This window comes from Sinocyclocheilus grahami, unplaced genomic scaffold, assembly GCF_001515645.1.
Source record: "Sinocyclocheilus grahami isolate Dianchi unplaced genomic scaffold, SAMN03320097.WGS_v1.1 scaffold218.1, whole genome shotgun sequence".
Lineage (NCBI taxonomy): Eukaryota > Metazoa > Chordata > Actinopteri > Cypriniformes > Cyprinidae > Sinocyclocheilus > Sinocyclocheilus grahami.
The window spans coordinates 868,586-894,633 of NW_015505397.1; the positions used below are offsets into that span (position 1 = coordinate 868,586).

A 26,048-nucleotide genomic window follows, 5' to 3' on the forward strand; every position below is an offset into this window, starting at 1 on the left:
TTTTTTTTTTTTCTCTCTCTTTCTTCCCCCCCTTTTTTCTCTCTCTCTCTCTCTCTCTCTCTCTCTCTCTCTCTCTCTCTCTCTCTCTCTGTCTGTGTTTGGTTGTCTTTCTCTGTATTTAGTGTTGATTTTTCTCTTTCCTGCTCCTGTACAGACTCTCAAACGGCTGATTCCTGACGAGGTAGGTGCACACACGTTAACGTTCTTCCCCGTCTCTCTGTCCCCTCACATCCATGTAACACCACTGTCCTCATGACCTTTAACCTTTCACTCCTCACCATGTGTCTGTAGCACACACATTTCCTTGCGTCCGCCGTCACCCGTCTGATCACGGCTGACCTCAGATCAGTGTTTCTGTGTGCCGTCCTGCTGACAGCAGAAACTGATCTGACGTCAGCATTCAGTGACGCCCACACACTCACTCACTCCTGTCACAGCGAGAGGAAGCGTTTTCATGAAACCAAATGGCTATGAATTCATATCTGTGTCAGCAGGATCATGAAATGAGGAACGTCTACACAAGAATTTGTAAAATAAGAGAACAGCTGCTAAGAATATAAATATTAAGCAGCATGTATAGTGCTTATAGAATATAGTTTCAAATATTTTTTTTCTCCAATATTGACCCAGTCAGACCAATACCGATGAAATAATATCAGGATTCATTCATTAACTAATTAGCTTGCTTTATTTACTAACAATATTTATTTATTTTCTCGCAAATTATTTACTAATTTACTTTTTAAAACTTCAGTTACATTTTTATTTTAGTTACTTAATTACTTTTATTTATTTTTGCTCAGTAAAAGTTTTTTCTTTGCCTGCATTCAAATGGGTTATTTGGATCAACAATATTTTACAAATCTGTTAATTTATTAAATATGATTTTGTTTTTTTAATAATGAGAAATATTTTGGGATCTATTAATTTATTTTAGAAATGAATACATTTTAATAATATTAACTAAAAAAGTCATATATAATTATTCATGATGAATTGATGTTGTTCAATGTTGTGTAAATTGTTGAAAGAAATATGAGATTATCATAGGACAAATGATCCAGAATTTCCTCAGACGCCTTTTGTTCTTGTTGATTGACAGACTTGATGAGATAAAAATATAAAGATAATTAAATTTGAGATGATTTCAGTTTACTGTTCCCAGCAGAGCATGTTCTGTCAATTAAACTCTGTTTCTCTGTTGAGAATGAAATACTAGCGTACTGTTTACTGCACATTGCATTCTGAGATTTAGTGAGTTCTGGTTATATTTCGCATCTTTGCCAGTAGGACATTTGGGTCCATGCATACAAAAATTTAGCAAACTGTGCATGTAGGATGTTAGTATGTCATTCTGAACATGCAGTGATTAACAAGATGCAGAGTGTAAAATCCTCTTGTGTGTTTCTGCTGTGGTCTGTCTGAGCTTTGACCTTTGACCCTGTGTCAGCTGGAGCGCTTCACCAGCATGCGGACGAAGAAGGAGAAGGGAGGCACGATGGGAAACAGACACTCGTCAGCCGCCCAGTATGAAGTGCCGTCCCAGAGTGCCTCGCTGAACGAGCTGTCAGACGAGTCTGTGCTGGAGCTGTTTGAGCAGATGCTGGTGAGTGTGTGTGTGTGTGTGTGTGTGTGTGTGTGTGTGTGTGTGTGTGTGTGTACCTGCTTACCCATATTTTGGGAACAAATGTGTACCCATAAGTGAGCTAAACCTGTAAACCTGTCCATAAACCTCATTTTGGGCCCATTCCCATTTATAAAATCAGTAAGGACAGATTTTTTAGAATTGTAAAAATGCAGTAAGTTTTCTGTACCATATTTTGGGAACAAATGTGTACCCATAAGTGAGCTAAACCTGACAAAATCTCCATAAACCTCATTTTGGGCCCATTCCCATTTATAAAATCAGTAAGGACAGATTTTTTAGAATTGTAAAAATGCAGTAAGTTTTCTGTTAGGGTTATGGTTTGGATTAGGGTTAGGTTATAATATTTAATATTTAATTTCTGACACTTTTGAGTGTGTGTGTGTGTACGCATTTTTGTGACAAATGAGGACATAAATTTGTATAATGACAAAGGTATGACATAGGTATTACAAGGAGAAGGTGACTTTTCAGGACATTACGCCATGTCCCCACTTTTCAAAACGCTTATAAATTACACAGAATGGAGTGTATTGAAAATCATAAATAGCACAAAGTCTCATGTAAGGGGTAGGTTTAGGGGTAGGGTTGGTGTAGGGCAATAGAATATACGGTCTGTACAGTAGAAAAACCATTACGCCTATGGGATGTCCCCACTTTTCACATATGTAAACCTGTGTGTGTGTGTTTGCCTGGTTTAAAATATACCTAACAGTTATTGGGTCAACACTTTTTGGCGTATCTATTAATTAATTTTTTTAAAATATGATATAAAAAATATAAATATATACATAAAAATTATATTCACGATAAGCACACTTTTTGGTTGGATCTATTTATTGAAAAATAAAAATAAATGTTAATTAATTATTTCATGCTGAAAGTAAATACATTTAAAAAATACAAATTGTAAGTTCATAACATTCATGATAAGCACACATATTTTGGGGGATATTTAAAAAATATAATAAAACAATTAATATGAATTAAAAACTATTTTTCATGATATATTTAGGCTGTATGTATTAATGACAGACTTCTCCCTTCTGAAATCTCTTCTCCCTCTCTCTGTCTGTAGGTGGATATGAACCTGAATGAGGAGAAGCAGCAGCCGCTGAGGAAGAAGGATATCATCATCAAGAGAGAGATGGTGTCTCAGTACCTGCACACCTCCAAGGCTGTAAGAACATGCTCTGTCCGGCCGTCCGTCTGTCTGTCAAAGTTTAGTCTCAGTTGTTTATTTCATACATTAAGTGATTTATATGTATATCATCATATAATAAGTTACACACATCTACTGCTCTAAACACACTCTTTCAGTCCCAGCTTTGATGTCCAGAGAGTGTGTGTGTGTATGTTAAATCTCACACACATTCTGTCTGAATCTGAATCCATCGGTGAATCTCAAAGGTGATGAACATGATCAGGTGCTCTTCCTGTGGTGGTTTCACACTCTTCCTGTCACACACACAGGATGTGGTTCATGCTGCTCTTCATAATCTGATTTCTTAGCGCTGACATTTCATTCTATTGCCACAGGACTAGTTTGAAATTGTTTTACTAGGATCATTTTTATTTAATTTATTTTTTACTTGTCTAATATTTACTCAGTCAGACCAACACAGATACAATAACATCAGGACACATTTATGTAATATATATATTTTTAACTTTACTTTTTTCTTTGCAATGTCAGATGTAATAAACAGTTATTTGGATTAACTTTTTTTTTTTTTTTTTTGCAGATCTTGTAATTTATTAAATAACTATTATTATTATTATTATTATAAGCATATAAGCACATTTACAGTAATACAATGGAGGTCTGTTGGGCAAGATGTTCTGGAGGATTTAGAAGCAGAAATATGATATTCATCAGTATAAATTAGTTTTTTGAACAGTAAAATGTAATGTATATACTGTGTGTGTTGTAATTGTAAAAATGCAGTAAGTATTAATAATATATATAATTGTTTTTTTTTTTTTCTGTTAAAAAAAAAAGAACAAAAGCAATCAAAAAGTTCTGCTTAATGCATGCCATGTATATCAGATTCCAAAAATGAAGTACTTGTAATTAGATTAAATTACATTTTAAAATGCTCGTAATCAGGCTACAGTTACTTTTTTTTGGATTACATGATTACATATTATTCATGCAATAGCAATAAATTATTCATAATTTATCAATTCTCCTAATTCCTCTTTTTCATCTTTTAAATGTTCCTTTCTAAATTACCCTACCGCTTATATACACTCAAAGTCTTCCAGTTTTGTGGACGTTCACACAAAGACGAGTCATTAGTCAGGTGGCTATACAGTATGTGACCACTGGATTTACAAAAATCATTTCAAGTGTTTCAACGTTGCATCAACTACTGATGAACACATTAATATGTATCTGAATTATCACTCAGTAGGTTATTTAACCATCTATTTCAATGTCTTTAGAAGGCATTTGTCTTTCAAACACATTAAAAGGCACAAATTCACATTATTTCTTATTTACATGTAATGCAGGCATTCCCAAACTTTTTTTTTTTGTCATCTGAACATCTTTCGTCTAATATATTTACTTAAAGTACCCCTGAGATTTGAAAATAAATATTTAATAATTAAGTATCACATTTGCATGTTCACGGTTCTCTGACGTTGGTTAATGGTCACATGGCATGCAGGTAAACAAATAAAATAATTCATTTTTTTAGGAAGTGTTTTATTTCTTTTTATGTTATTTTAAAATTATTTTTTCTTTCTTTTTTTTATGTTGTTAATTTCAACGGATGGAATATATTTTCTTTTTGTATTATTATATCAATATGGTACAAGATTATCCTATTTAAAGCAATGTGATTAAGTGAGTTAGGTCAAAAGTAATCTAAAAGTAATCTGATTATATTACCTGAAATGTGTAATGTAATGGATTACATTACAAACTTACATTTTTGACATGAAATTTGGAATCCGTAACGAATTACAATTTTCAAGTAATCTACCCAGCTCAGCCTGATCATATCGTAAACTCATTTGACCCTCTGTGTGTTTAGGGTAAGAGTCAGAAGGAGAGCTCGAAGTCAGCGTTGGTGTATATCCAGGAACTGAAGACCGATCTGAGAGACACACAGTTACTGAGCTGCCTGGAGTCACTGCGTGTGTCATTGAACAACAACCCCGTCAGGTACACACACACACACACACACTTGCATTGAAGCGTCTCTATGTGTCTAATATCAGCTGATGGTTGTATGTGTGTTTCAGTTGGGTCCAGACATTTGGAGCCGAGGGTTTGGCTTTGCTTCTGACGTTCCTGAGGAAACTCCAAGACGAGAGAGACGAACCTTTGTATGACATACATACAGTAACACACACACGTTCATATTCTAGATCGTATATAAGAGTGATTCTTTATTGAGGGAACGTTTTAAGTTTTCTTTTAAACCAATATTTCATTCACATTTAGAGCTGTAATATAAACTTAAGATGCCATTGTAAATGTAGTTATAACTAAAGGGTTCTTTTAGACACGTAACCCTGTGAAGCCTGACATATTAAATAACAGTCAGAAAAATCTAATTATTTTTAATTGAACGGCTTATTGATCCTTTAGACAAAATATTAAAACAAATCTAAAAAAAATGTTTGCATATGTGTTTTTTGAGTATCTTATCTGATACATCCGGCTTTTACGGCTCATATAGCATGATATAGTGAGAAAAAACATCTCAATTTTATTCAAGGCCCAAACTGAGTAAAAATGTGCAATTTGGTGCAGATGCTGATATTTATATGAACAAAAAAATATGAAATTCTGATTGTAATGTAAGTTAATGAGATCTTTATAACAGTATAGCAGATACCTACATGTATTTCCAATAATACGTAATAGATGAGATTTAAATGCTTAATTTGATGATCAAAGCATATAATGCAATGCCAGACAATGATGATTGAGAGATGAACAAATAAACGTTCCTCAAAGAACTGACGATCATATTTGATACTCGTGATTTTTCATAAATGATGTCTGGATAATCAAGTGAAGCTGTAGGTTACTTTATAAAAATCAGTAAAGATTTGACAGCAGAAAGACACATGAAGCACGAGCTGAAGGTGGACGTTTGTATAATTATACATATAGGATTTTAATTCTATAAAGTCTAAACCATCAATCAGATGATGGAAGGCATTTAGTAAATTGTGTGCAGCAGGTTTTCAGCAAAGTTTTGATAATGTTGATCATTTAGAAGCTTTAAAAATTGCCCATCAGATATAATACAGTAGGATTAATAAAGGTAGTATTTTTATACTAATTTTAATGTATTGGCCAATCAGCATCTAGGATCTCAACTATCCATGATTTTAAAATGCTCCTCAAGCACATGATTATGTAATTTGTCTCTTTCACTCTCTGTTTTTCACAGGAATGCTGGGATTGGTGTTAAATGTCAACATGAGATCATTCGATGTCTCAAAGCCTTCATGAACAACAAGGTCAGAACAGATCTGAGTTCATACTGAATACAGACTGTGGAAACTGTTATTAACATCTATCTGTCTGTCTGTCTGTCTCTCTCAGCACGGTCTTAATGCCATGCTGACGTCAGAAGACGGAATCCCTCTCCTGGTCCGATCCATCAATCCAAAAGTCCCGCACATGATGGTGGATGTAGTCAAACTGCTGTCCGCTATCTGTATCCTCGAGCGTCCAGGAAACACGTGAGTGTGAAGCTGAAAGCAAAAGCAGTGTTCACGTACTCAACAGTGTGTTCAAATGGCGTTTCAATAGCCACACAAGCTCATCAAGTGCTAATTAGACACCCAAGAACAGAAATCATGTTCACCTGAGGAAGTTACCATAGCAACAGTCCTTTAGGATCAATAAAATCATTAATACTGTCCTGTCACTATTTATCTTTTTAATGTAACGTATAGAGAGGTAAGACAATAGGTTTTCACAAGTATTTAACAAATAAAACTAGTGTTTGTTTAAAAATTGGTCATCAATGTTATTTTAGTATCATAAATACACTATTCTGCATTTGTTTAAAGTTTAGTATGAATTTTATTTTTATATTTTTGTAATATTTTATATGATATTTTCTGTTTTCATTTTAATTGCAGTTAATGTTTTAGTAGTTTTTTTCTCTCATTTTTTAATGTCTATATAGTTTTTTTTTTTTAAGTTTAGTTTAGTGCTGTCAAATTGATTTGATCACAGTCGCATCCAAAAAAGTTTGCGTTTATGTAATGTGTGTGTAATGTGTGTATTTATAAATACACACACACACACACACATGCACGTGTGTGTGTGTGTGTGTGTATATATATATATACAGTGGGTACGGAAAGTATTCAGACCCCCTTAAATGTTTCACTCTTTGTTATATTGCAGCCATTTGCTAAAATCATTTAAGTTAATTTTTTTTTCCTCTCACTCACTCACTCACAAACATGTATATATTTAAGAAGTATTTATACACGCACATAATAATTTTTTAAATTTTTAGCCGACTGATAATTCCTTTCATATTTTCACATTGATTTTGGTATTTGAAGTAAAGATGGAATATAATAAAATGCAAATATTAGACATTATGAAACATCATGAAAATACTGAAATAAGTTTGAATACTATAATTACTAAAGATTAATTTAAGTTATATAGAAAAATAAAAATCGAGTAAAAATGCACACACAAAATTAACACTTAAACTAAAATGAAAAGGAGAAACATGTATATAAAGACATATAAAACATTTAAAAACAACAAAGCCAATCATTTCACACGTAAAAACATGAAAACAAATGAGATGTAAGTGCTACAGCAGAGAGGGAAGTTTGGAAGATGTTGTGCAAGACAAACCTTAACAGATTACACTTCAAATGATCCACAAAGTCATTTTAAGAAGTGTAAGATGATGGACTGTGTGTGTTTCAGGCACGAGCGAGTTCTGGAGTGCATCACTGAACAGGCTGAAGAGCAGGAGATTGAGAGGTTCCAGCCGCTGCTGTCCGGCATGCATAAAAACTCCATCACGCTCAAGGTAAAACACTCGCATGTGACCGAGAACACAGGCTGCTGATGTGAAGTCGTTTCCCTGATGTTATGTGTGTGTGTGTGAGCAGGCCGGCTGTATGCAGCTGATCAACGCTCTCATCAGTCGAGTGGAGGAGCTGGACTTCAGGATCCACCTCAGATCAGAGCTCATGAGACTGGGTCTCAGAGACCAGCTGAAGGTCCGGACACACACACTTACTAGACAAACATAGCACAACAAAAACGAATATGCAATGAATGTGACTATAGTTAAAAATTAATAGCAATATTATCTTTACAAAATCACAAGAACTCTAATTTAAATATTTGCATTACTGTAGTGGTCAACAGGAATATTTATCTAATGTTAGAATTTTTATATTGTTGCAAAAGGAAATGTGCTGAAACACTTTTGAGTCACTCAAATGGATCAATGAATTGGTTTTGTAGAATTAATCATATGACCAGTATTTTGAATTAGTTTTTTTCTATTTTTAATTTAAATTTTAGTTAAAGGGATAGTTTACCCAAAAATGAAAATTATGTCATTAATTACTCAACCTCATGTCGTTACAGACCCCTAACGGCATGAGGGTGAGTAATTAATGACAGAATTTTAATTTCTGGGTGAACTATCCCTTTAATGTTTTAGTAATTTTATTGCGAACCAAAACTTAAAAAAAAAAAATATGACAATAGCACACAACAAAATTGCTAAAACTTTCAAATTAAAACTGAAAATATAAAAATAAAATTTCTAAATATTAAGAAAATCTATAATAGTATCTCAATTATACTAAAATAACCTCACAGTATGTATACGCACTGTATAATGTGTCCAACAATCATTTAGTGTTTTTTTTTTTTTACTTAGTTCATCACATCTTGTTGCTGTCTAACTCAGGGCTGTCCAAACTCGGTCCTGGAGGTCCGGTGTCCTGCAGAGTTTAGCTCCAACTTGCCTCAACACACCTGACTGGAAGTTTCTATGCCTAGTAAGAGCCTGATTAGCTGGTTCAGGTGTGTTTAATTAGGGTTGGAGCTAAACTCTGCAGGGCACCGGCCCTCCAGGACCGAGTTTGGACAGCCCATGTCTAACTCATCACTGATTTAGATAATGGCACAATAAAAATTTCAGTTTCACTTAAGTTCTCCATCTGTATGTGTGTGTGTGTGTAGGAGGTGAGATCGATTGAGAACGAGGAGCTCAAGGTTCAGTTGCAGGTGTTTGAAGAGCAGGCTGATGAAGACTCTGAAGATCTTCGCTCACGGTTGGACGATGTCCGTCTTGAGATGGAATATCCTTCACTGCTGACTTTAATCATCTGTCTGAGACACTTTTTGAAGAGCCCTGGGTTCAACGCTGGGCTTTGTAGACTTATTTACTTTGTAGATTTTGTTTTCCTGTATGGGGTTGTAGTTCAGAAACTGGCCACCAGGTGTCTCAAAAGTGCAGAATCATTATTACAAGCTTAGACGATCCTTCAGCTCACAGAGCATCTTAGTTTACACGCTATAGAGCAGGGATCCTCAAATCTGGCCCACGAGATCCACTTTCCTGCAGAGTTTAGCTCTAACCCTAATCAAACACACCTGAGCATGCTAATCAATGTCTTCAGGATCATTAGAAAAGCACAGGTAGGTGAGTTTGATCAGGGTTGGAGCTAAACTCTGCAGCGCATTGGACCTCCAGGGTAAGATTTGAGGAACCCTGCTATAGAGGGTCATATCACAAAAAACAGGATTTTGCCTTACTCTTTAAATTTTTTATAAATAAATAAAAAGTAGACGATGAATACAAAATATAAAGAAGTGCAGAATATGCAGGGGTGCACGTAAGTGGTACGCTGCGTGGCCAAAATAAATAAAAAAATGTGCTGTGTAAATAAGTTCAGACCGCTCATTTGACAGCTGTTAATGCACAATTACCATTTTAGATCGACAAACTGTAATACTCCATAAGATTTCTATTCGAGCCGAATGCATAAGTCTAGGCTATCCACTGCAGTTTTCAAAACACAATGCAAAACTGCGACATTTCATTCCCTGGTGCTCTTCAGTCGGCAGCCCATATACTTACTGCCGGCAACCCACCAAAATAAAAGCTTGCTGATTTTAAGTTATAAAATGATGAAAATTCATATATTAAAGAAAGAAAAAAAAGAGTAAATGTTAGCATTTTATTTTAAGTTTACTATAAAAAATAATTGTACTTTTAATTAATACACCCTTTTTATTTTAAAATATAATAGTATTTTCACACTTTATTATTTTATTAAAAAGAAAACTAAATATAGTGCAATATTATTATCACTATTATTAATTAGTTTTTTTGTATAGTTATATTTACTATGTGCAGTGTGAGGACCAAACCGAATCTTCAGGTGCTCTTATGAGAACCAGCCTGAAAAAACGTATGTGCACCCCTGAGAATATGGATTTTTAAATCTAATTGTCACGTTTTGTCCACCGGATAGCGTCAGAAATTCTAGGCTGGATTTTGTGTGTTTGTCACAACCAGTCTAAATCATTCACAAAAGATAAACGGCAAGAAACAAACAATTTAATTGAAATTTATTTGAAAGTTGCATCATTTTATAGTCTTAGAAATGATCACAGTGGAGCTGAATGAAATATAGTTCTCTCATTAAAATAAAAATTCATATAATATGCACTGCAGGTGTTATTTTAGTGTTATTTATTATAAATAATAAGCTTTTATTGCTATTCTGAATAAGTTTGCATTTAATTTGTAGTATTTTTATGGGCATTTGCCATTTTTAATATGTTTAAAAAAATATTTTAAAATGATTTTTGTTTATTTTTAATTCAGTTTTGTATTTTTAAATGATTTTACTACTTCAGCAGAAACTTAACTTAATACCCCAGGCAGCATTTCTAATTTTCATCAAATATTTTTTTTATTTCAGCATTGTCTATTAGAAAGATTTTTTAATTTTTTTTTTTAAATAGGATTAATTTTATTTACCAATAACAAAACACTGGACAGATGTGTTTTCAGTTATGGAGAGTAAACGACATTAGACGTAACTGTTTGATGAGTTTTTGTTGTCGTTCTTTAACTCTGTGTCACTGATATGACTGAAGTCTTCCAGATCTTGATGAACACAGTGAAGGACTCTAAAGCTGAACCTCTCTTCCTGTCTGTGCTGCAGCACCTGCTACTGGTGCGAAACGACTACATGTCCAGGTATGAGCGCTCATCCTTCACCCTGCAGTGACCTTTCACCCTGTCTGAAAACTTCAGAAGTCACTATTGAATTTCGAGTGAGTTGATGCTGTCGAAGCGTGCTGCATTGATGAAACGGTGGTTGACATCTTGGCTGTCACATCGCTGACTGGCACATAGAAGCGTGAGCTTGAGAGGTTATTTGACTGTCAGTCACTGAGGTTACAGCTGTCAGCCGCTCTCAGGATATGTAAAATGGCAGAAAGTGAGGTTATTGTGTGGTTGCAAAGCAAGAAAAACACCTGTCCAAAGTTTGGACAGGTGAATGAAGAAAAAACTGAATTGAATAAAAAAAAAACACAACCAGACAGAATGCACAGGAGTCAGCCGCAATACAAAAGCTCTGTTTTAAAGCCCAGTGAGCTCTCTATCTGTCTGCTGTCTACATAGGCAATGTAGTAAATTAAATTGAACCTCATAAGTGACTGATTCTGAACCCTACATAGGCAACATAAACATTGTGCTGTTCACCAGGGTTATTATTGATAGCTAAAACCGTAAGGAAACATTTTCATTGCTTGAAATAAAACGGTTAAAACATTAATTGAAAATGTGTATTTTTTTTTTATTTCAGCTAGTTGCCAAGGCTACATTTCTTGTTTTCATTTAGTTTGTTGAAGTACTAAAATAAATACAAATAAAATTTAAGAAAAACTATATAGAAATTCTAAAAAAAATTAAACTAATAAATAGGGATGCACCGATATGAAAATTTTGGCTGATACCGATAACCGATTATTCTTTATTTTTGAAAGCCGATAACCGATATGTTGGCCGATAAATCTATGTCCAAATTGTTATATACTTTTTGAGAGCCTGATTACAAAAAAGGTCTCATCATTAAAAGCCACATCCCAAACACTTCAACATAAGCAGCCTAGTTTGAACGGTGTACGTTTTAAAAATATTTTTACTTTCCCATTACCAAATTTAGTCATAAAAAAGTTTTACAAATAAATAAAATAATGCAAACAAGTCACTGGACATCATTACACGTGTAAAGAATCAAAATCAAAAAATCAGACAATAATTAAATGATTTTAATTACTAAACCATATTGTTGATGAAAATAATAAGAGAACAATACAAGTGTCGATATATCGTGCATCCCTACTAATAAAAATGACAAAAGCATACAATTAAAATTAAAACTTGAACTAAAATTAAAATAAAATCTAATTCAGAATATTAACAAAAACTGTACTAGTATCCCAGTGATACTAAAATAACACAAAGTACGCAAGACTCAACTCCCATAAAGCTGGTTACTGTGCTACTTGGGCATAAAAAATACATATCACACACAAATGATATTGATACTTTCCATTATTGAATGAAATATAATAAACACTTTTCTCTTCATAAGTTATCTTAGATAATAATTTTACTGTTCTCAGGGATCGTCTTCCTCGTGAAGGATGAATTTAATCGAAACGAGGCATCTTGGAAAGTTGTGTAATTCTACTCTTTACCTGCTTAACCCAGCAGCGTTTGAGTGGCCAGCTGTAGACGGGTCACTAGGTTGAGAACTGAGCTAATGTCTTTATTTAGTTTAATTGTTGCTGAGGTTACAGGTGTAACTGAGTTAGAGAAGAGGACTGATTTTGGTGTCCCGTCTGTACAGACATTATTGGATCTGCTCCAGTAGTGTGTACAGGACAATTGAAGAGTCACATCTGATAGTAAATGCAGTCAATCCCAAACACTGACTGTTTGAACGTAACCAAAGGAGAGTCAGGGAATGATTTAAAGCGATAGCACAACCTAAAATAGAGAATTGTGACAGTATTATTTATATGCTATTATAGTATTTATTAATATTTTGATTTAGTTTTCTGTTTATATATTTCCATTTGAATTCTAAGTAGTAATTTTGTTATGTGCTTTTGCATTTTTAGTGATTTAAAATATTTCTAGTTTGTTTATTTTAACTTCAGGTTTAGTCATTGTTGTGCTTCAATTTCAACTCGTTTCAGTTAGGCAACATTTCTAATTTTCATTTAAGTTTTTATTTTATTTAATTTTTTATGAGTGAAATAGTTGTAGTTCTAGTTAACAACAGCAACAACAACAATGCATTTGCACAGCCCTTGTGTTGCCCCAAACCTGTATGACTGACTTCTGTTAAACACAAAAGAAGAAAAAGACTTGTTTCTTATGCAATTACAATGAACAAAGAAACTTTTAAGCCCCCAAAAAAGTATACAAAAGCACTATAAAAATATTTCATACAACTCCGGTCCTATATTACACATCTTCTGAAGTCATATGATAGCTTTATGTGAGGAACTGACCAGCATTAAGCTGTTTTTCAAAGAAAATCTCATTTTTTCTCATTGCATTCCTGAGTACTGATGTCCAATTTGTAAAAGTGTTTTTGTCTGATTTGGATCTTTTCAGTGAATCGGTTGATTTGGTTCACAATTTTGCTTCATTTGGTTGTGAATTAGATCATTGAGTCAGTGAAAACCAGATCAATTACCTTATCAATTACAAAATCAAACCTTACTGGAGGTGAAGGGTTTCAGTTATTATAACTTGTATTTAGTTAGTATTTTCTGTTTTCACTGCATGAGTCATATGGACTGCTGTTCAGATGCTTTTACCTCCATCTCTATTCATTATAACACCATGAAAAAGAGCAACCAGTACAGTCTTTTCAGTTTTCCTTTTATGTAACACAAAAGAAAAAAGTCTTACAGGTTTGGAACAAAATGAGGCATGTTGATTATTTTTTGCTGAACTGTCACTTTAAAAGACGATCGTAGTTATTCTCGTGATTGAGTTTGAGTTTATGGATAAAGTAAGGAAACAGGAGAGATGGATGCAATGAGAGACGAGGAGACGTTTGATTGATGGACAGATGCGGTTGCCGACGGCGACCGGCTCTAAATAAGAACCCAGCCACTGTATGACACCCCCCCGCTTCAATTAACTAGCAGACGCACACAAGTATGTACACACTCACACACACACACACATAGTGTGTACATTTAAAGGTTTTCTTGGCAGAGAAATGATTGCAGCCCAGAAAAGACACATTTCTTTGATTTCTGTTTCTCTAACCTGCACATCTTAAGTCACCCACACACACACACTCTTATTCTCTCTTAAACAGACAGCCTTTCATACACACACACACACATGCACAGAGAACAGAAAAGAGCTGGTGGGAGTGTGAAAAGACACAGACAGATGGAGAAAGAGTGTGTGCATTTGTGCGTGTGTGGTGGTTTGTAAACGCTTTCAAGATGTCAGAATTGTTGCTTGTTCCTTGTCTGCTCAATGTGATCCGACAGGCAGGAAATTGGAGAGCCTGTGTCTGTCCTGAGCCTCTCTCTCTCTCTCTCTCTCTGTGTGTGTGTGTGTGTGTGTGTGTGTGGAATAGAATGCTAGTGTACTGCACAGTATATACTGTATACTATTTTTTTTAAGTATGTGGAATATGCGGGATGAACCAATAAATGTTTCAAACAGTACTTCACTATATGTTGATGTCACTACACTGCAAGTGTAGTAATTCATGAGTAAAATAGTTAGCATTTTTATTGTTAAAAGACTGTGATCTTGATTTAAACACCTATGCAATATCATTCCTAAATGACAACAATTCAGCTATGTCTATTAAACCTTTGACGTATACAATCATGCTGGAACATTCAAATCATGTTGTCAGTTTATATGCTTCAGTCTTTTCAACTACACAGTGTCATTATTTCTGTTACAAAAATTCAAATCATCACAGAAGTACTGGGATAAAATTATGTAGTTATGATGTAAACAATGCTGTCTATGGTAGCAAAAAAATAGAGTAAATCCCCTTTTGAAAGAAACTTAACGCTTCAAATACATATTGTATCATTACATCGTTAGGCCAGTAGGTGGCGACAATTGACTGTTAAAAATGAATTTATTGAATCATTCATTCAAGAAATTCATTCAAAACTGCTGATCCACCCAGTAATGAGTGAGTCATTGTATCATAAATTAAAACTGTTTTTAATTGTTAAAATTAAAAAAAAAAAAATCATATATGTATACACTACCGGTCAAAAGTTTGGGATCAGTAAGACTTGTAAAGTTTTTTTAAAGAAGTCTCTTATGCTCATCAAGGCTGCATTTATTTGATCAAAAATACAGAATAAAATAGAATAAATCTTGCAAAATGTTATTACAATATAAAATAATGGATTCTATTTTAATAGCCTTTAAAATATAATTTATTTATGTGATGCAAAGCAGAATTTCCATCAGCCATTACTCCAGTATAAAGTGTCACATGATCCTTAAGAAATCATTCTAATATGCTGATTTATTATTAGAATTATCAATGTTGGCAACAGTTGTGCTGCCAAATTTATTTATTTTTTTTTGGAAACTGATACTTTTTTCAGGATACTTTGATGAATAAAAAGTTTAAAAGAACAGCATTTATTCAAAATATAAATCTTTTCGAACCATATAAATCACTTCTTAACAATTTAACACATCCTTGCTGAATAAAAGTTTTAATTTCTTTAAAAAAAAAAAAGAAACTTTTGAACGGTAGTGTATATTGTTAGAAAAGATTTATATTTTAAATAAATGCTCTTCTTTTTAACTTAACTCTTTATATATATATATATATATATATATATATATATATATACATAGAGGGGGGCAAAAAAGTATTTAGTCGCACAATTGGTGGCTGACTAAATACTTTTTTTCCCCACTGTATATGTATGTATATGTATGTATGCATGTATATGTGTATATATATATATATTTATATATACGTATATATTAGTATATAGTATATTTAGTACTTGGTTATATTCTAAACTTGTCTAAGCTTGTCAAAAAAGCTTTCAAACAGTATCATGAAGCAGAATAACAAACGCCTGTTTGACTGTAATCCAGGGTTTATGATAGTTTTGAGTGAGAAACATACCCAAATATAAGTTATTCACAAGCTTGACTATTTGTGCCGAGTTTGAATGTGGCAGAATGAGTGAGATTTGGTCATCAATGAATAGCAACTGTTGTATGACTTGAAGACATGAAATATAGAGCATGAGTCTTTTATTGTACTTTTAGGTCCTTTTTTTTTTAGAGTATGCGACCTTATGGAGAACATTGAATGATATCCGAACTAACCATTTAATTGCAGAATATGAGCAGAGAAGGGAAATAAATGTTATGAGCGTCACGTAAGTAGGGAAATGAGCCAAGAGCTGAGAGTTTTGAGAAAGGAGCTGAGCAACAGAAGTGCGAGATGGAGCGGTTTGCAGGTTGTTCTCTGCTGCCATCAGCAGAATCGTTTCATGCGAGTTTCTCTTCAGCGATTAATGTGCTGACACACGGCAGAAAATGACAACGCCTCCATATAATTATCCTCCAAATATAACTGCAGCTCAAATCCCAGAGCGGCCCATCTGCCCACAAACAAACTCTCATTTCATCACTTTAATCACCAACGACAGAGAATTAATTAGGATTATTCTGATTTCTCCAAAAGCCCCTGGTTAAACCCAAACGAGCGGCTGCACTTTCACAAGGACACTAGGGGTCTCTCTCGCTCCACCGAAGAAACCGGGAGTTTGATGGAGAGGGAGGGCGAGAAAAGAGGGCAAATAAAGGGAAAAAGAAACAGCTTGGTGGAAAATGAAGAACGTATCGAGTTTGTTTCACACCAGGTCAAGATGGCGGATTTCTCACAAATGGACTGTCTGGAAAACCTCTCAAATATCACACGGCTTTTTAAAACCTCTTTCACACACATACTCGAAAAATATTTAGACCTAAATGTAGGATTTATGCATTTGAATGTCCATCCTTTTGGATAGAACATAAATGAGCTAATAAACTCAATGTGATCCAGATGTGTCAGTCACAAATAAACAGGTCAGATTTCTGTAACGACACTAATCAACTGAATGTGTTTTAAACACAATAACCAGGTTTATGTATTTGTCAATAAAACCCATTTGTTTCGGTCACATATATTTTAACAAATGAAATATTGTTTGTTCTACAGGTTTTTTTTTCTTCATATTTTCTGGTTTCATTTTAATTTGTAGTCATTTTGTTGAGTTTTTTTGTAATTTGTAGTAGTTTTTGTTGTTTTTATGGATGCCTATATAGTTTGGATTAAATTCTGTTTATGTTTTAGTTATTTTAATGCATCAAGTTAAACTAAATGAAAATTATAAATGTTGCCTCGGAAATTTACTTACAAAATTTGATTTCAGTTAACAATGTATTTCAAGTAATAAGTATTTTTTTATGTTTTACTTTATCTATAATAAGTCTTTTAACTGAATGTTTTCACAAAGATTTGTGCTGATTCTAAGAAAATGTGATCATTTAAATAATATAGATGCAGATAGCTAATAATAACTGCCTTGATTTCTTTTTGAGTGTAGAAATCTTTCCTTTTGTCTTACCTGTTTCATGTAAGACAGACAAATATGCTTCACATTAAGTTTATTTGTTTGTTTGTATTAAAAACTATAATTCAAAAGGATGGAAAATTTGTATTCACATACTTAAATCTTATATTCTTTGAGTGCACATGCATTAAAATGACATCCCACTACACACTTATACACAATCCCATGTGGGCTGTGTTTCAAAACTAGTGAGCTGCCTGCCTAGACAGCATTTCTGGGCATCGTAATCCAGTTTTGATGGATACGATTGTCTATAGTGTCTCATTTTGAAAGGTCACTGGAGGTCATCATGGACGGCTGGTGTGTGTGACCCTGTGCCAGTCAGTGTGATGAAAGTCTCTTATTTAATTTTATGAACTCTATCTCTGAAAACAATATCTCTGTTTGGCTTCTTTCTGTGCTTCAGAATCTCCTTACTGATGCTAGTTGAACACAGATTGACGTCTCTCTGTCTCTGTCTGTCTCTCAGGCCTCAGTACTATAAACTCATTGATGAGTGTACGGCTCAGATCGTTCTGCACAGGAACGGCTGTGATCCAGACTTCAAATGCAGGAAGTTTGACCTGGACGTGGACCATCTGATTGGTAAGAGACAAACACAAGACACTCTAATGCCACATTTAGCCACTGGGTGGCAGCGTTCAGAAACTTCCACAAAACATCAGAACATCTCAAATCCCATCCAGAATAATCCATAGTGACATTGAGAGTGCTCACAAACAAGCTCTTTAGGATTTAGTCAAAATAAGCTCATTTTGTCATTAGCATGTCGTGTTTGTCTGAGACGGCTTCTGGTTTGGCTCACATTAGCTGTGTGGGTCTGATGTTTGGCCTAAAGTTTCTCCAGGTTCACTCAAAAAATATTTAGGCCTAAGATTTGTGTATTTGAATCACAAAAATGTCAGTTTTAACATAAACTACTTATAACATAAGCTTAATACGATGCATATTTTTCAGTTTTCTGTTGAATACTAATAGCCATATTTTAACCATGTTCTTACTTTTTAATTGAATAAATATAATTGTATAATTAAATATATAATTTAATATAACTATAAATGTATACGGTTATTGAAAACTAACATTCTTCCTTCCATAATACTTCAATATTTATAAACTTCCTTCTTCCTTTCACATTTCCTTTTGAACTTCCTTGCAAATTTTCTTTCTATACTTCCTTCCATATTAACTTTCGTATTCCCATCTTTTCTGTCATACTTCCTTACTTCCTTTTGAACTTTTATGCATACTTTGCTCTGTATTTCTGAACTCTCTTTCAAACGTCCATCTGTTCTTCTATCCTTCCTTTCAAACTTAGTTCCATACCAATGTCCATATTTTCTTCTTTCCTTTTGAACTTACTTCCATTCTACTTCCATAATTCCATTACTCATTATGAACTCTTTCAATCTTCCTTTCCAACCATCCATCTTTCTTTCCAAACTTCCTTCCATACTGACTTCCATACTTTCATCCCACCTGTCATACTTCTGTACAGCCCTGTGCTTCCATACATCCTTTCCTCTGTACTTCTGAACTTCTTTCTGGACTTCTTTTTATCTTTCCTTATGAACTTCCTTCCATGCTACTTCCATATTTCCAGTACTCCTCTTTAACTCTTTCAAACTTCTTTCCATCTTTCCTTCCAAACTCTGTACTTCTGAACATCCTTTCAAATGTCCTTCCTTCCAAACTCTGTACTTCCATACTTCCCTGTTTTCTTTCATCTTTACTTTTAAACTTCCCTCCAAACTTCCTTTTGTACTTCCTTCTGAACTTCTTTTCAAACATAATTCCATACTTCCATTCTTCCTGTCATACTTCCTTACTTCCCTTTGAACAACTTCCATGCATACTTTGCTCTATACTTCCTTCCTTTCATACTTCCTTCCAAACTTCCTTTTGTACTTCCTTTCAAACATCATTCCATACTTCCTTAATTCCAAATGAATTTCCATGCATACTTTGCTCTCTGCTTCTGTACATGCTTTCAAATTTCCTTCCTTGCGAACTTCCTTGTATAATCTCCTTGGTACTTCACATTTTGCTTGCATACTTCCTGTTGTACTTCTCACTGCCACCTGTGATCTCATTATCATATCTCACTAGAAACCTCTCTCATTGGCTGCTGACGTCAGCGCTGACCCTCTCGCTGTCTGACTCACTGGTTAAACTAAGCTTTGTTCGCTTTCCTGAGACTCTTTTTGGGTTTTGACACCATGCATGCGAGTGATATTGATCTGGAGTTCAGAGAGATTTTAGGGTTTGAGAACAGACACAGAAGAGTTTTCCAGGAGCTTTAGATGTATGAATGTATGCTGCCCTTTGCGTGGTGATTTCAAAGACACTTTCGGGTTTCTTATTTTAGCATGAGTTTGAGATGGGATGAAGTGAGCAGCAGATTTTAATTAGATCGTTCAATAATCAGAGCACGAATCACAGGAGGAAAAGAGACTCGTCGCAGTGAAGGGCACTTTACACACACACCTCTAAAACGGTCTATTCACTCGCTGCCTGTCTCTCTTTCTTTCTAGATAACATGGTTGATAAGACCAAAGTGGAAATCAGTGAAGCTAAGGCCACAGAGCTGGAAAAGAAGGTATTGACACAGATAAACATGCTCTTGAGTCTGAATGAATGACACACAGATTTAAACTAAATCATTGTCTGCTGAAATGCATCGAACGGGGCTCCAATATCGATCAACAACAGCAGATTTACTTCGACACATATACACACACACACATGCAGCCGCTGCTCCCAGATGCCCCCCGCCATCTCAGCGTGCCTGTCAGTTGACAGATGTGTAATTTGAGAGGTGAGATGAGCAGAACGGAGATTTCCTGTCTCTTCCTGACATCTTCCCACCAAACTCACCAAAAACAGTCTACAATTACCCTGCGTGTGTGTTTGTGTGCCTTTATCTGTATGCATGTACTGTTGTGCGTGTGTGCATCTTGTGTGGGTTTCTAAAAAAAACAAACAAAAAAAAAACATATCCGGGTCATATTTCACTCCCAAATCCAAAAAAAAGAAGAAAGAAAATAGTCTATTATTATTACAATATTATATTTGCCCTCAAATTCTCATTACCATGATGCATCCTGTAGTTTTACTTTTTTTTGTGTGTCACTCTCACTAATGATTCAAATTAGATTCTCATTACTGTAATACAGTGTTTTCCTACTGTATTACAATTAAAAATGGCATATTTTATGTAATTACTTTTTTTTACACATTTTTTAGTTATCACCACAATTGCAATGCAATGCAGTGCAACAAATTCTACCATGATGTATAAATGTTACGTTATGTTTTTATTTTCACATTACATTAGTGACCATGAGATTTTTGTTCATGACACACATTTAACCTTAAAATTCTCATTACCATAATTCATCATGGTGTTCTACTTTAATTTTATTGTTTGCAACTCAATAATGATTCTTATTCAATTCTCATTACTGTAATGCAGTGTTTTCTTACTGTATTACAATTTAAAATGACCAATTTATGTAAAGATTGTGTGTATATATATATATATATATATATACACATTTTATGCATATATTACTGCAATGCACTGATTTTATAAGCTGAAAGGCAGTACAAATACAAAATACAGTTTAAATCTCTAATAAATCAGTGAATCGTTTATAAACAAATATTTCTTTAAACAAACTATAATTTTCTTTTTTACATTTTTGGGGATGCAATTTGACCATGATACATTGTTGACAGGTTTCCTGAGATTTACTCTTCTGTGTATAATAAAGTAAACACTGCAATACTCTCTGCTTTACTTCTACATTTGCGTGAGTGTGTGTCCTATCGGGCTTGTCAGGCGAGTGTTTACTCTTACTCTCTCTCTCTTCCCCTCCTTCCCTATCTAATTCAGAGTAATAGCAGTGTGTCGTCAGAAGAGTGACAGCAAACGACTCTCATTACTAACACATGGAGAAAGTGTGTGTGTGTGTGTGTGTGTATGTGTGTGTGTGTGTGTGTGTGCGTGCGCGCATATGACCCTTCCATTTCCGCTGCTGTCACGTAATTGCATGTCTGGCTTGCAAACACCCGCCGTCAATGTCACCGGAAATTGTCAACGTCTGTCTGTGTGAGGCAGAAGGACAGATTTTGTGGAAGTTTGCGAGGTGAATACTAAAATCCACAGAGACTCCATTTCGGCTCAGATTTGTTCTTGAATCCGTCCTCTGAGTCGCCCGTGCTGACAACAACAAACCCCCTTGATAGTGATAAACTGAGGGTCACTGTGTAAACACGGGTCACCTGACAGTTTATTGATAACACAATATATCACTTCGGTCGAATGAAGATTCATACTGTTTTAGCAGAATAGACTGTGCACAGTATACAAACACACTGCCCTGCTTATGATTCTGCATGCAATGCGCTTTAATTGACCTTCTGGATTACAGCAGAGAATTATACATGCAATGTAATGAGATCATGTGATGTGTAGCATATTGCGGTTTGAAATGTTTTTAGCATATTATTTATTTTTTAAATGCTGTATATAGTATGCACTACTGTTCAAAAAATTTGGTGTCAGTAACATTAAAAAAAATTCATACTTTTATTCAGAAAGAACTGAACTTTTAATCCACTTAAAAAAAACAATGTTCAATGCTCAGTGTTAAGTTTTCAACATTGATAATAATAAGAAATATTTTTTGAACTGCATATCCGCATATTAGAATAATTTCTGAAGGATCATGTGATACTGAAGACTGGAGTAATGATGCTGAAAATTCAGCTTTGATCACAGGAATAAATTACATTTTACAATATATTTACACAGATAACTGTTATTTTGAATTGTAATAATATTTCACAATATTACTGTTTTTGCTGTAAATTTAATCAAATAAGTGTAGTCTTGGTGAGGAGAAGACAACAAGCATAAAAAACATACAGACTCCAAACTTTTGAGATCTCAAACCATTCGAAAGGTTTTCGCTTAAATAACTTGTATTTGTCAGAAATGTGTTCTGTAATTCAGAGGTATGTGGTTCTGATGATGGATGCTCTGTTCTGTGTAGCTGGACGCAGAGTTGACGGCCCGTCACGAGCTGCAGGTGGAGCTGAAGAAGTTGGAGGCCGATTACGAGCAGAAGGTTCTGGAGCTGAGCACTGAAAAAGCGAACCTTGGGCAAGAGAAGAATGACCAGGAGAAAGAGAACCAGGGCCTGCAGTCAGAGATCAGCCAACTGAAAGAGAAGGTACAGGACTGTAACATCACACCGACAGGAAATTATGTCATTTCTGCCCTACATAACTTTGGCTCAACCAATGGCGTGAGTTTAGGGCAGGACTTCCTGTTCGTTTAAATTTGTTTAAAAACAATGGACTCTTTTCACATTACCGGGATTTTCAGAAGCAGAAACAATCTACAACAAATACTTTTTACATATATTTTATAAATAATTTAAATGTACAATTAGATTTTTTGCTTTCCCAATTGCTTCAATAGCAAAAGAAAAAAATCCACGGTAGCATTTCTCTGACTTTCCAACAGCATTAACCATTTTTCTGTAATTACTGTGTAATATTAAATGTGTAAAAATAACTGTGGAAACACTTCATCACAGTATATGAAAGGGGTTCATCATTTTTTTTTTTTTATTAAAGGGGTCATATGATGCTATTTTAAAGATCATTATTTTGTGTATTTGGTGTAACAGAATATGTTGACATGCTTTAATGTTCAAAAAACACATTATTTTTCAAATACGGTACATTATTGTAGGTCGTTTTCAACAAAGCCCCCTCCTTTGACAAGCGCAGTCTGCTCTGATTTGCCAGCTGACCCAGTGCATTGTGATTGGCCAAACACCACAAGCACGTGTCGGAAATGTAACTCCCCATACCATAATCGCTTCAGCTTTCAAAGTAAATATCAAGACAGTTAATAATGTCATTAGTTTTACCATCAGTTCAAGCCCGAAAGGGCAACAGAGTCGCGTGACAGACACAGTGATGATGCAGTACACAAGCCACGGTTAAGACAGCTGATGTGCTATGATTTCTGACAGGCAGTTTACTCTCCTGTGATGTGACCCTGTTCCCCTCACACACACACACAAAGGCACGACGTGTTACTCTGCGCTATGCAAGACTCCGCATTTGAACAGTCAGTAGCAAATACTTAAACTAATAACAAAAAATACTTACAGTCGCTGATTCAGAAGCGCCAGATTGTCATAGCAAAGTCGGAATTGACCCTTTTTTTTTTAGAAATAGCCTTTGTGCACAGCCAGCCTTGTTACTCTTCTAGGTTAAAAAGAACTGTCATCCATAAAATGTGTTGCACAAATTCGAACATCTGGGTTGTGCTGTTCTGTTGTAAATAAATCTTAACCAATGATTCCTAATTGCATCTACTTCCAGAAGGCCAAATAAAGTGCTTTTGCTTTCGCACTGAAACACACAGTGTCTCCCTGACATGGCTGCATCAACACTACTGCTGTTCCTGAAACCACGCCACCTTTCTTTGCGTGCACATTTGGGCGGCATTATGCTAATATTTCCACATAGTGACGTAGATATGTGGGGGCGTGTTAGAACGAGGCATTTTAGGTAGGCGGGGTTGACTCGTAACTTTTATAAATAATATCTCTTTGGATTTGAGACTTTAGTCTTTGCAACTTTACAGATCTTCTTTATGCACCAAGAGCTTGTAACACTCCAAAGAGAAAGGAAAACTTGAAATTGCAAAATTGCCAGTCAGTCCCATCAGGATTTCACATTTTTGTGTGCGTATGTGATTTTTGTTATCAAAATGACAGATTTTGTGATGGTAATTTCCAGAATTTTGTGTCGGATTGGCATTTTTTATTTTATAATTGGGACACCACATTTACTGCGGTATAGTGTTAATTTCGTTAACGAAAACTAAGACGAAAAATGTTCATTGACTAGCTTTTTTCCCATAACTAAGACGAGACGATGACGAGATGACAATAAGGTCAAAAAATGATAACAGTGACTGTATCAACATGCAATATCGTTGACGGAAAAAATAAATTAATGTACTTTAAAAAATAAAAACTATACCAAAATTTCTTTTTATTTTCGTCGAAAAAAGGAGACTTTTAGTTAATATTATTTTAGTTAATATCTTGTTATTTTTCTTCTTAAGTATATGTGTCTTGTGTCTTAATAAAATAATATTTAGGCATTTGTAGTGAAAAACAAGACAAATAACTGCAGTGTGGCAAAATAAGTTGTATTTCAAAGTACCAGACTGCTTCAATAAATCTAAAAACAAATTCAGCACACATTTTACAAAAACGCACCCAGATCAGACTCTCTGTTCTTCTATATATTAAAGGGGTCATATGATGTTGCTAAAAAAGAACATTATTTTGTGTATTTGGTGTAATGAAATGTTTATGCGGTTTAAGGTTAAAAAAACACATTATTTTCCACATACTGTACATTATTGTTTCTCCTCTATGCCCCGCCTTTCTGAAACGCGTAAATTTTTACAAAGCTCATCGGTCTGAAAAGCGAGGTGTGCTCTGATTGGCCAGCTATCCAGTGCGATGTGATTGGCCGAATACCTCAAGCGTGTGACTGAAATGTTACGCCCCTTACCATATTGTGATGCTGTGTCCTGGCGCGACGAGACAAAACCAATAAAACCCATTACAAAAGAGGCATTTGTAGTATCCAGTGGGGACATAAGTACTGATTATAATGACTTCTACTGTCTTTTTACGCGTTGCATTGCATCACGCCGCGTAAACATAAAACTATGTCTGCATTTGTGATTGGTGAAATGACAAACAACAAGTGCTACTCTACACTGCTCAAAACTCGCGTTTAAATCATTAGTGGCAAATCCTTTAAATATTAAAGCATACTTACAGTCTGTGAGTCAGAACAGCCAGCCGGCATTGTAGGCTACTCTCCCAGGATCAGGAAACAGTCCTCGTCCTCCGCAAAATGCGTTGCTCACATCTGAATATTTGGGTTGAACTGTTCTGGAACAGTGTTGTAAATACAACTTAACCACTGATTTCTAGTTGTATCCTCTTTTGGAAGACCAAACAGTTTCACACAGCATCTCCACGACATGGCGGCAGCAACAATACTACAGTGAGAATCAAAGTTACGCCTTCTTTCTTTGCGTGAACATTTGGGCAGTGTTATGCAAATCTTCCCACACAGTAGACATGTGGGGGCGCGTTAGAACGAGCCATTTTAGGAGGGCGTGGATGAGTCTTAACTTTTATAAAGAATATCTCTTTGGGTTTGAGACTTTAGTCTTTGCAACTTTAGGGAACTTATCTATTCACGAACAGCTTGTAACACTCCAAAGAGAAAGGAAAACTTGAAATCGCATCATATGACCCCTTTAATAGACAGTTCTTGACCAGAATAAACTGCAAAGTCGACCAGATTGTGTTTCTGTGAGACTAGAGAGAAGTATGTCCAGAGAAGAGAGTAAACAAATTTGAGAGAAGGAGAGATATTAATAGAACAGGAAGGACAGAAATGATGTTTGTTGGTTATCTAACACACACAGACGCGCTACAGATAATTACAGTGGAAAGAGATGAAGCGCAGCCGTCAGCAGAAGTTCAGATGTTTGGACGCTCCATCTGTCCATCCATATATAGTCTGAGAGAAGTTGCTGAGCTCAACCAACCCGCCACCTAC

The 26,048-nt window shown here is 34.9% G+C and overlaps 1 protein-coding gene across 3 annotated transcripts in view; it reads left to right on the plus strand.

Annotated features, from left to right (window-relative positions):
* The window catches only part of LOC107596349 (protein diaphanous homolog 1-like), a 144,904-nt gene that overhangs the window by 34,990 nt on the left and 83,866 nt on the right, over positions 1-26,048 (plus strand). For 2 of the 3 annotated variants that reach the window (XM_016287071.1, XM_016287072.1), the window contains exons 2-15: positions 155-181; positions 1,451-1,606; positions 2,724-2,825; positions 4,690-4,820; positions 4,901-4,984; positions 6,064-6,133; positions 6,219-6,358; positions 7,581-7,686; positions 7,769-7,879; positions 8,859-8,977; positions 10,774-10,890; positions 17,833-17,948; positions 19,898-19,962; positions 22,424-22,603. In XM_016287071.1, the coding sequence (XP_016142557.1) occupies positions 155-181; positions 1,451-1,606; positions 2,724-2,825; positions 4,690-4,820; positions 4,901-4,984; positions 6,064-6,133; positions 6,219-6,358; positions 7,581-7,686; positions 7,769-7,879; positions 8,859-8,977; positions 10,774-10,890; positions 17,833-17,948; positions 19,898-19,962; positions 22,424-22,603 (1,524 nt within the window). The remainder of the gene's footprint in view (positions 1-154; positions 182-1,450; positions 1,607-2,723; positions 2,826-4,689; positions 4,821-4,900; positions 4,985-6,063; positions 6,134-6,218; positions 6,359-7,580; positions 7,687-7,768; positions 7,880-8,858; positions 8,978-10,773; positions 10,891-17,832; positions 17,949-19,897; positions 19,963-22,423; positions 22,604-26,048) is intronic. The other variant, XM_016287073.1, reaches the window with a different exon arrangement.